General features: G+C 47.9%; 1 protein-coding gene across 5 annotated transcripts in view; it reads left to right on the forward strand.

Moving 5' to 3' along the window:
* Positions 1-6: 6 nt before the first annotated feature.
* The window catches only part of LOC144225743 (uncharacterized), an 18,610-nt gene continuing 6,877 nt past the window's right edge, over positions 7-11,739 (forward strand). The window contains exons 1-3 of one of the 5 annotated variants that reach the window (XM_077756986.1): positions 7-110; positions 2,605-2,731; positions 8,240-8,335. In XM_077756986.1, coding sequence (XP_077613112.1) covers positions 81-110; positions 2,605-2,731; positions 8,240-8,335 — 253 coding nt within the window. In that variant the 5' untranslated portion in view covers positions 7-80. Of the gene's footprint in view, positions 111-252; positions 294-2,604; positions 2,732-6,943; positions 7,158-7,840; positions 8,336-11,739 lie in introns of those variants that run through there. The other 4 variants (XM_077756987.1, XM_077756988.1, XM_077756989.1 and 1 more) reach the window with 4 other exon arrangements.

The raw sequence follows: 11,739 nt of genomic DNA on the forward strand, positions 1-11,739 counted from the left end.
GGTCGCCCTGCTCTGGGGCCCCTCGGCCGCCGTCTCCCCCCCCCACTCCCCCGTCCCCGCTCTGTGCACAGGGTCCCGCGATGGCGGCGGCGTGGATGGCCCCTGCGCGGGTGAGTGGACGACGCGGTGGGCATTGCCTCCTCTCTGCTGCGGAGAGGACTCCTGGGCAGCCGGATGCCAGGAAGCTGTTCGCTTCCCTTTTCTCCTTGTCGTTTGTGTACAGCACGCGGCGCTGGCTTGTCACTTTATTACCCGTAGTCCCGCGCCGGTGCTCGAGCTCCGACCGGTGTTCGGTGAGTGCCTGGAGGGTGAAAGGCGGTGCTTCCTTCCATCCGTCACTCACAGATACCGCCCGCGCCGGGACCTGCAGGTGCCCACCTAGACCTCCCGCCGACCTCCTGGGACCTTGCCTTCCGCCCTGGGGCGCTGTTCTCCCGACCCGCCAGCCTCACCGTGCTGAGTTCTCTTTCATCTCCAGCCTTTGTCCTTGCCCTGCCCCCCGCCCGCGATTCTGCGCCTGTAATTCGCGGCGGCCGGAGGGGGGCGAGGGAGCTTCCTCTCACATCCTTCTGGCCTCTGCTCAGATGTCAGGCATTTGGACAGAACTTTCCCAGCAGTTCAGGCTGAAGTGACCCCTTCCCTGCTAGCCCATCAGCTGGCATTTTTCTGTAGGGAACCTGGCAAAATTCAGTAAGCGTCCCTGGTTGAATTTGTCAGGGATGTTGTGGGAGCGAAGAGAAGGCAGTGGCAGAGGAACCGTGATCGCTGGCCTGCCTTCGGTTTTGCTGTGGGCTGACGGGCAGGCCTAACGTTTCACGCCTTTTCATCCTCACCTCCGCTGAGTTAAGTTCTGTTATTACTGCTGTTTTGCACTAGAACAACTTGAGGCTCAGAGAGTTCAGTTATCTGCCCAAATTCACTACCCACCCACCCCCTTTTTTTTTTTAATGTTTTATTTATGTTTGAGACAGTGAGTGCGAGCAGGGGAGGAGCAGGGGAGGAGGGACAGAGGATCTGAAGTGAGCTCATGCTGACGACAGCAAGCCCTATGCAGGGCTCAAACTCACAAACTGAGATCATGACCTGAGCCGGTCAGACGCTCAACCAGCAAGCCCCCAGGCGCCTCTCACTCCAGCTCTTAAGTAGCAGAAACAACCAGTGTGTTGGCCACCACAGCCTGTATTTGTACCCTCTTCTCTGCAAAAAGCAGATAGGGATACCTGGCGGTGACCCCAAAACATCGCAAGCCAAGCAGGCTTCCTTGGAGTAGGCAGTCTTGGGTGGGAGATGGGGATGTGCCATTTGAGCAGGTGGAAGTGTGTGGACAAAAAGAATATTGTTTATTTCAGGAGTCCCCAGAGGACCTGTGTGATTTCCAGGGCCTCCCCTCCCCATCTGCTGAGACATGCTGGGAGGGCCAGACTCTGGTCATTTGCTGAATCATACACTCTGCCAGGACAGACGCTGTGGCAAATCAAAGGTTGTTGTCGTGGCCGCAGCCTGCATTGTCCTCAGCAGCTTCTGTTCTCTGGGCCTGAAGTATTCTTTTCTCAGGGATAAGTGCTGTGAAGACCCAGGTAGGCGGGTTTGAGTTTCGGCAGAGTCACCAGAGGAACGAAAAAAAGACTCCAGAAGGAAAAAGAACTAGTGGCTCATTGTGGATTCTCCCTGCAGTCTGAGGAGCAGAAGGCAGTGGCACCTGATCCAGGCCTGGCCACTTCCCAGGCAGTTGCCACCACCGCAGGTGGCTGTCCAGGAAGGTGGCTGATGATGAGTTCGCTCCTCTGCCCACATCCACCAAATTATGTTTGATGTTGGCTGAAATAACGTGACTGGGATATTTATGTGAAATGCTTCACGTCTTCATTAACTCCTTTGCTAATGGAGGAGTGTCAAGATTATGCAATTAGACCCTAGACCAGAGGGACCTCGGTTCAAATCCTGCCTCTTCTCATACCGTGTGTAAACTTTGGACCCTGATGACTGGCATGAAGGTGATAATGATACTGACTTCAGGCTGTGGCCAGTCATCCCAGGGTTTCTTTTACAAATATTTTTTTCTTTAATTCTCGAAACTCTTACCATCCAGTGAGAATTACTGTATTAATCCAGGAATTGAGGCTCGGAGAGATGAAGTGGGGCTCCCAAGTTCACATGCCAGGCAAGTGTTGATTTTAAGAGGATTCAGACCCCAGGAGTATAACTTTTGTTCCCTTAGAGGAGACAGGTAGAGCCTCCGCACAGGCAGGCACTCCGTGATGACCACTGCGTCTCGGGGTTGTTCTGTAATCATCATTACTGCCGTTTTCATTACTCTGTTCCATACTCTGGCGTCTTAGGGCCCTTACCATGCTGTGCTTCACAGTCCCCGCAGGAAGGCCCTCACCTCGGGTCCTTCTCCCCTTGACTCGCACGGGGGAGGCTTCTGTCTCCTGCGCTGCTGTAACCGAGGCAAAGCAGGATCGCAGCGTCCTTGGGGCCAGCATAGAGCTCAGCCCTCAGCGGGCGTATGGTCTCTCTGGTGCCTTGCCATCGAGAGAGGTGGGTTCTGGTTCCCATCACGAGCCCCAGGACAAACATAGCTGCCTCTGTTTGACTTTTCAGATGGCTTTGACCTTTGACGACGTCGCCATCACTTTTACTGAAGAGGAGTGGGGGCAGCTGGAGCCGGCCCAGAGGACCCTGTACCAGGAGGTGATGCTGGAGACCTGCAGGCTCCTGGTCTCCCTGGGTGAGGCGTCCCTCGTTCTGCCGTGTGGGAGACCTGTCACCTCCTCCGTTCTACTCTCGCGCTCCAGGCCCGGCCGGTCGAGAAGGCCTCGGTAGCCTGCCTCCCTCCTCTGCAAGCTTCACTGATTTTCTAGACTCCTGTCTTCCTGCCTGTTCTCCTGTGTGGGAGGGAGGGTTAGGCAAGGACATAGTTTGCTTTTGGTCACAGCCAAAGAAGCGTGTGTTGGGAGGACACGGGGTGTCTCACAGAACCCAAAGGAAGGAACGCCAGCTGGGCCCCTTGAGTTCCTGATCCAGGAACCTCCAGAAGCACGATTATGCCCGGGCTGCCAGGGCTTTCGTCCCGACTCTCTCTGTAGGTTTGCGTGTGTCTCTGTCTTTTCACAGTGACTTTTTCTGCCACAGCTGTTTTACAGCAGGAAGCGGTCGCCCTTGCTGTGTGAGGCCCCGTGCTCCGTCTGTCCTCTCCCTGTATGCTCTTCGATCGTTTCATTCTCCCGACATGCCGTCCTCGGCGAGTACGGAAATAGGGCCACTGCCCCGCGTCCCTCTAAAGCTTAATCCGTTCAGTTTAAAAGATATCTCGTCATTGTGAAAAGCTCTCCTGCATTTTTTTTTAACAGTTTATTGTCAAGTTGGTTTCCATATAACACCCAGTGCTCATCCCTACAAGTGCCCTCCTCCATGCCCATCTCCCCCCACCCCCCATCAGTCCTCAGTTTGTTCTCAGCATTCAAGAGTCTCTCATGGTTTGCCTCCCTCCCTTTCCCCCACCATTTCCGCCCTTCTTCCCCCCTTGGTCCTCCGTTAAGTTCCTCCTAATCCTCCTATACGTGCAAACGTATGATATTTGTCCTTCTCTGCCTGACTTATTTGCCTCAACATAACACCCTCAGGATCCATCCATGTTGCTACACAGGCCAGTTTTCATTTTTTCTCATTGCCATGGAGTATTCCATCGTATAGATAAACCACATCTTCTTGANGGCTCAATATTTTAAATATGTCGTTTCTTTTCTAAGTTAGTACATAAATTTAATTCTACGTTTTAAAAAATACTATATTTAAATTATTTGGGATATGGTTACATCATATAAATATTAGTGGGTTTTTTTTAAGTTTATTTTTGAGAGAGAGAATGTGTGTGCGCCAATGAGAGTTGGTGAGGGGCAGAGAGAGAGGCAGAGAGAATCCCAAGCAGGCTGCATACTGTCATCATGAAGCGCATTATGGGACTCAAACATGAAAACCATGAGATATGACCTGAGCTGAAATCCAACCCCTGGTTGGGTTTTGTTTTTTTTTCTCCCTCCTTAAGACTTCCTAGTGGCGCCTGGGAGGCTCAGTCAGTTAAGCGTCCGACTTCAGCTCAGGTCATGATCTCACAGCTCGTGGGTTCAGGCCCCGCTTGGAGCTCTGTGCTGACAGCTCAAAGCCTGGAGCCTGCTTCAGATTCAGTGTCTTCCTTTCTCTCTCTCTGCCCCTCCCCTGCTCATGCTCTGTTTCTCTCTCTCTCTTAAAATTTTTTTTAAAAAATTAAAATACTTTTTAAAGAACAGTTTTGGGTTCATAGCAAAATTGAGAGGTTTCGCCTAAACCCACTGCCTCCACACCTGCACAGCCTCTCACATTATCAACCCTCCTCCCAGCGCGGTGCATTGTTACAGTCAATGAACCTGCTCTGACATCCTAGTCCCCCAAGGTCCATAGTTTACGTTAGGGATCACTCCTGGTGTTCTGCATTCTGTGGGTTTGGACAAACGTGTAATGACAGGTTTCCAGCCCTGGAGGACCCTGCAGAGTATTTCCACTGTGCTAAAAGTCCTCTTTGCTCTGCCTGGTCATCCCTTCTCCCACTTCTCTTCACCAACCCCTGATCTTTTTGCTATCTCCATTTGTGTTTTCCAGAATGTCCTATAATTGTGTTCTATCCAATATGCAACCTTTTCAGATTGACTTCTTTCACTTAGTCATGTGCATTTAAGGTTCCTCAGTGTCTTTCCATGGCTTGATAGCTCATTTCTTTTCAGTGCTGAATACTGAATTGTCTAGATGTACCACAGTGTATCCATTTACCTGCAGGAGAAAGTCTCACTTGCTTCCAAATGTTGGCAATTAACTATAAAGCTGTTGTAAATATCCACGTGTAGGCTTTTATGTGGACTTTTGGATAAATACCAAGGAGAGCAATTGCTGGATCTTTGGAACTTACGGTAAAGTCATGTATACCTTTCTCTTGTCTTGTTACGTTTTCTTGTCTTGTTACATTACTTGGTACTTCCAGTATTTTTGTAGATGTCCTTTATCAAATTGAGCAAATTTCCCTCCATTCCTCTTTTACTTAGAGTTCTTTATTGTGTGTGTATTTTTTTTAAGTTCATTTATTTATTTTGAGAGAGAGAGAGAATGAGCCGGGGAGAGGGACAGAGAATCACAAGCAGGCTTCGTGCTGTGAGCACAGAGCCAGATGCAGGCCTCAATCCCATACACTGAAATCATGACCTGAGCATAAGTCAGGAGTCAGACACTTAAGTAACTAAACCACACAGGCTCACCAGAGTTGTTTTTCTTTTTTTTCATAATGAAGGGATGTTGGATTTTATCAAATGCTTTTCTGCATTATCAGTGTGATGTGTGGTTTTTCTTCTTTAGCCTGTTGATGTGATGGATTATGTTAATTGATTTTTAAGTTTTGAATCAGGTTTGCAAATCTGGGATAAATCCCACTTGGTTGTGGTATATAATCTTCTTATACACTGTTGGGTATGATTTGTTATATTTTGTGGAGGATTTTTTTTTTTTACGTCTATATTCATGAGACATATTGTGCATACTTTTCTGTAATGTCTTTATCTGAGATTAGGGTAATGCTGGCCTTAAAGATTGACTTAGGAAATATTCCCTCTGCTGCTATCTCTGGGAGAGATTGTGAGGAATTGGTAATTCTTCCTTCAGTATTTGTAAAAAAAAAAAAAAAAAATTTAATGTTTTATTTATTTTTGAGAGAGAGAGACACAGAATGTGACCAGGGGATAGGTAGAGAGAGAGGAAGACACAGAATCTGAAGCAGGCTCCAGGCTCTGAGCTGTCAGCACAGAGGGTGATGCCGGGCTCAAACTCATGAACCATGAGATCATGACCTGAGCTGAAGTGAGATGCTTAATTGACTGAGCCACCCAGGGACCCCAATTTCTTCTTTCAATATTTGGTAGAAGTCACCAGTGAACCCATCAGGGCCTGGTATTTTGTTTTTTGGAAGGTTATTAACTATTGATTCAATTTCCTTAATAGACATAACCTACTTGGACTCTCTGTTTTTTCTTGTGTGAGTTTTGGCAGATTGTGTCTTTCAAATGATAGGTGCATTCATCTCAGTTATTGAATTTCTGAGCATAGAGTAGTTGATAGTATTCTTTTAATATCCTTTTAATGTTCATAGGATCTGTAATTTGTGTCCTCTCTCTCTTTTTTTTATGATTTTGGTTTTATTGATTTTCTCTGTTTTCTGTTTTCAATTTCATTAATTTCTGCTCTAATTCTTATTTCTTTTGTAGTGTTTACTGAGCACATAATTTGCTCTTTGTCTAGTTTCCTGAGGTGGAAATTTATATAATTAACTTTAGATGTTTCTTTTAAAAAATATTATTTCTATGTTATAAATTTACTGCTTAGCACTGCTTTGCCGAATTCTACAATTTTGCTAAGTTGTTTTTTTTAAATTTTTTATGTTTGTTTTTTGCTTTGAAGTTTTTCTTTTTTTCAGTGATCTCTACACCCAAAATGGGGCTCGAAGTCATGACCGCAAGATCAAGAGTCACATGCTCTTCCAACTGAGCCAGATAGGCACCCCCTATTTTGGTTTTTATTTAGTTCAAAATGTTTTGTTGGTTTGTTTGTTTTTTGTTTTACTTTCTTGAGACTGCTTCATAGACCCACATGTTATTTAAAAATGGGTTGTTTAATCTTTACCTATTTGGGAATTTTCCAGTTATCTTTCTGTTATTTAACTTCTGGTTAATTACTTTGTGGTCTGAAGGCAGGCATTATATGATTTCCGTTCTTTTTAAATTTTGGTTAAGGTGTGTTTTATGGCCCAGAATATGATCTGTTATGGGGAATGTGTATTCTGTTTTGGGATGAAGTAGTCTATAGATGTCAGTTATATCCAGTTAATTGATAGAATTGTTCAGTTCACCTGTGGCATTACTAATTGTCTGCCTATTGGATCTGTCCATTTTAAAAAATTTATTTATTATTTATTTTGAGAGAGACAGAGACAGCAGGGCACAAAGGAAGAGAGAGAGAATCTCAAGCAGGCTCCTCACTGGCAACACAGAGCCTGACATGGGGCTCAGAGTCACGAACCTACAAGATCATGATCTGAGCTGAAACCAAGAGTTGGATGCTCAACCAGCTGAGCCACCCAGGTGCCCAGGATCTGTCCATTTCTCATAGGGGGGGTAGTGTGGTCTCCAACTTTGATAGTGGATTCATCTATTTCTCCTTGTCCTTCTTGTCGTTCTGTCAGGTTTTGCCTCACAATGTTTGGTGACAGACACGTACAGATTAAGGAATTTTATGTCTTCTTGGCAAATTAACCCGTTTATCATTTCATAATGCCTTCTTAATCCCTGGTAACTTTCCTTGCTTTGAAGTCTGCCCTGTCTGAAATTAATATAGGTACGCTTGCTCTCTTTCAACTAGTGTTACCATATTCTGCTAACAGATTGTATATTTTTCTCCATCCATTTACTTTGAACATGTATGTGTCTTTATATTTACCATGGGTTTCTTATAGGCAATCTATAGTTGAGTTTTATTTTTTGATCCACTCTGACAACCTCTGTCTTATAATTGGAGCATTTAGAAAAAAACACTCCTGTTCCCAGTGATCGTGGATATAGAGGGATTCATAGTTACCGTGTTTGTCACTGTGTGCTCTTTGTTGTCCTTGTTCCCATTTTTGCATTCCAGTCTTTCAGCCTGGAATACACCTTTCTCTCCGCTCAGAATACTCAGCCACCTGCCTACCTCAGTCTATGAGCAGAGATGCTGTTGGTGAAATGAACCTACCAGGTGGGGTGCCATCACCTGGGAAGGGCTTAAAATCTCCTCATGCCCAGGCCTCACCCCAGAGATTTGGTGGAAATTAGTCTGTGGTGGCAGCGAAGTTCACCAGGTATTGGCTGGCGCACAGGGAGGCTGAGGCCCCTGACTAGACTGATTAGAAAGTACCTTCAGGAGATAGGTGTAAACAGCATTGAGATTCTACAGGATGGGGATCAAAGGGAATTGGTGCCGACTGTGGAGCCGCCGCTAATGCCTACAGTCTTTGGGGTCCAGCGACAGCGTTTTATGCCGCTGGTTTCCAGGTCACATCATTTTATTTGCATGGATGGGAGCAGCTTTAATCCGAGAACTTCTCCAAATTCTGATGTCCGAATTTGGATCACGAGATTTCTTTCTTCTCACAAGAATCTCCACGTCCTCTTTCTCTCTCCGCAAACAGGCTTTTCTCTGCCCAAACCAGAGCTGATCTACCCGCTGGCGCAGAGCCCAGAGTTATGGACGCTGCAGAGAGGCCTCTTCCCTAGCGTCTGCCCAGGTAGGTGCCAGCAGCTGGCTAGGTGGGGTCCTGGCAGCTCGCAGACGGGCACAGTGATTAGTGCCCCTGGAGTTTGTGGAAGTTTTACTGCCGTGGCCTCTCTAGAGGCTTAGGATGCATGGAGCCTTGTAACCTGAGATCCTTGTGCCCATACCCCACACCCCATCACAGTGTCCAGCCCTCCTGGGGAGGTGTGGGGCCTGCTAGGTGACAAGTTCAGGCTCTTGGCTCAGGCTACGGGGACATAAAAACTAGCTGTGACACATGGCAGCCTTGGGCCCCAGAAAAGGTGCATCATCTCAAGGTGCCTTCATATAAGTTCAGCCACTGTAGACCCAGCTGCTCTAACAGGTGCATTCCAGAACCTTGGGGGCTCAGCATATGAAAAGTACTTCTCTCACCCAAGGACCGCATGGGTCCGCCTGCAGCTGTGTGCCACACAGTTACTGAGGGACCCAGCTACCTCCTGTCGTCAACATGAGACACTTGGGTTGTCCTGGCATCTTCCAACTGGCAGAGAGGAAATGACAGAAGAAAGGGTGGTGTCGTGCCCACTATTTCTTCTCACATTCTGTATGGCCATGCTTAGGTGCCTGGCGCTAGGAAGTGAGGCTGTGTCCAAGTACAGGAGCCAGTGGTTTGGTGAGTGTAGTCTCCTCCACTCAGTCTGTTCCTGAAAACTGCTGGCAGTCATAGTCTCTACCTCATTGGGTTATTTGAGGATGAACCAGATTGTGTGTGACACTGGCTCACACTGGCCCTGACCCACAGTGTGTGAATGGTTCAGCAAGAGTAAGCTGTCAGTGCTACTCACATTACAATTTTAGTCCTCGTGAATACCGATCATAGTTCCAGTTTCCATCTGAGCTGCATGGAAACCAGCTGTCCTCTGCATGTCACTCTTTCCCACCTTCTCCATTCACCCACTCTCCAAGGGTCCATTAGACACTCAGAAGCACGCCCTGGCTCCGTATCTTCATACCCCTCCCGTTTGCTCCAACTTCAAGGTAACAGTTCACCTTCCGTTCCCCAAATTTGGGCTTCTGAGGCCCTGGGGATATCAGGTGGTGACTGGTGCCACCACAGAGCCAGGCTCTCCCCTCTGGTGATCCTTTGGTCTGTTCAGCCCCTCAGAGTCTGTTCCCAGCCTTCGCCCTTGCCCCTAGTCTCTCTGTGAATGTGTGAAAGGCACTTCACCTCAATGTGCCTAAGAGGGAGCTCGTAATTTTGCTCGCTACTCCCGCCTCCCGTGCAGGTCAGAAGGCTGGGTGCGACTTCAGATCACTCCTCAGCCCTTCGTCTCCACCAGCCCCTACAGCCGGCCATCCTGTCCGTTTCACACGAACGTCTCCACCGCCTCCCCTACTACTTGCAACCCGTCCCCACACTTCTAAGGCCAGCTGGTCTCCCTGCGCCTGCTGCCTCTGATCTGCACCGTCCCCCACACTGGCTCCCCCAGCCACTCAGACCTTGTTTCAGACCTTCACCTCCCCTCCACCCCCCCGCCTGCCCTCCACTGATGTCTCCGTCTATTTTCATGTTAAAAATCATCTGCTCTTCTGTTGCTTGATCTTGAACCCTTACACATGGATCTAAATCTCTCCTGTGTGCAGCTTTCCTTCTCACCCCTCAGTGGGGCCCTTGACCCCGACCTTGGCCAGTCCCTGCACTAGCGTCCAGATCACACCTTTTCAGGGAACTTGTTTCTTTACTTCTTTTCTGCCTCTTCTGCAAGTTTATCCAGTCTGTGCTCAACACAAAAATGTGCTCAATTGCCTCAAACTTGGGGAAAGTAAATTAAAAAGGCTTAATGCCTCTCCCGTGTCTGCACACTGGCGTCAACCCCACTTTCCCTGTATAACCAGTCTTCTTGGAAAAGTTGTCTCCTTGCGAGACACATCTATGTTTGTGTTCCATACCTCCTGTTTCCTATTATTTTCTTGCGCTTTTTGAATGACGTGTAACTCATGCCGTGTTGTGCAAAAGCCTTAAGATGTCAGCTTGCTGAATCTTTGTGTATGTATAAACCCACATAACCACCACTGTGCTAATATATACCATTGTGCCCCCTTATCTGCGGTTTCACTCTCTGCGGTTTCAGTTACCTGCGGGCAACTACGGTCCAAAAGCAGATGATCGTCCTTCTGATGTATGAGCAGAAGGTAGTAGTAGCCTGATGCTGTATCTCACGCCTGCGTCGTTCACCTCCCTTCATCCCCTCATGTAGGCATTTTATCATCTCACAGCACCCCAAGAAGGGTGAGTGCTGTACGATAAATTATTTCCGGATAGAGACCACATGTGTCTAACTTTTATTCCAGTGTTTGTTACAATTGCTCTATTTTATTCTTAGTTATTTTTGTTAATTTCTTATGTGTCAGATGAATAAATTAAACCTTAGGTAGTGTGTACAGGGACAAAACATAGCATATATAGGATTGATACTACCGGCGATTTCAGGGACTCACTGGGGGTCTTGATACAGATCCCCCACGGATAAGGGGGACGGCTGTGGAAGATTTCCAGCACCTTGTCAGGGTCTCATGCCCTCAACAGCACCTGCTGGGTGGCCCCTATCTAGCCCATCAGCGTAGATATGTTCTGACCGTTGAAGCCCACCGTGTGCTGTCTGTGTATCTGTCTACTCTTGGTCATCATCATGTCTGCGAGATTCTTTTCATGTGGTTGCATATAGTTGTTTTTCACTCTCAATACGGTGTAATGTCTGCTTGTGGGAAAAACTGCCATTCGTCTATCCCTTCCCCTCTTGACAGGCATTCCTGTTGTTTTCAACGGACTGCTGCTGAGAACATCTTGTCATGTGTTTCGGTGCCGATAGGCACTGATTTCTGTGAGGAACAGACTCTGGTATGTTTCCGGGTCAGATTGGCTCGACTGGAGACTGCTAGGCAATTCTNTTCCTCCATGCGACAGCACAGAAAATGTTCTTGATACAGTCACCACTTTGTTCCCAGTTCCCAAATACCGCAGCAACCATCGCGATAATGGGTAATGGCCCACAGTTTACCGAGTGCCCCTGTAGGGGCTGGCGCTGTGCCGAGCGTTTTACAGGCCTGTTCTCCAACTTCAGGGTGGTCTGTGAGGCAGAAGAGGAGTCTCTCGGTGTTTCCGACCAGGAGGTTGAGAGGGGAACAGCTGAGTAGTTTGGGCAACACCTGATCACTTGGTACAGCCAGAACTTGAGCCAAGGGTTCTGGCTCCAGAGCGGACACTTAGCCTCCGTGCCGTGTGAGCTTCTAGTGTGGCACAGACTCTCCCGATTGTGTCGTGGGCATCCGGCCCTCTTGGGGTCTCTTCCTTAATCTCCCGGGACCTTCCTTGTGTCCTCGCTCTGGTGGCAACTTTAATGTTGGCTCATCAGGCCTCTCATGGACCGTGCTTTT

The sequence above is a fragment of the Crocuta crocuta genome, unplaced genomic scaffold, assembly GCF_008692635.1.
Source record: "Crocuta crocuta isolate KB4526 unplaced genomic scaffold, BGI_CrCroc_1.0 scaffold142, whole genome shotgun sequence".
In the NCBI taxonomy this organism is placed as follows: Eukaryota; Metazoa; Chordata; class Mammalia; order Carnivora; family Hyaenidae; genus Crocuta; species Crocuta crocuta.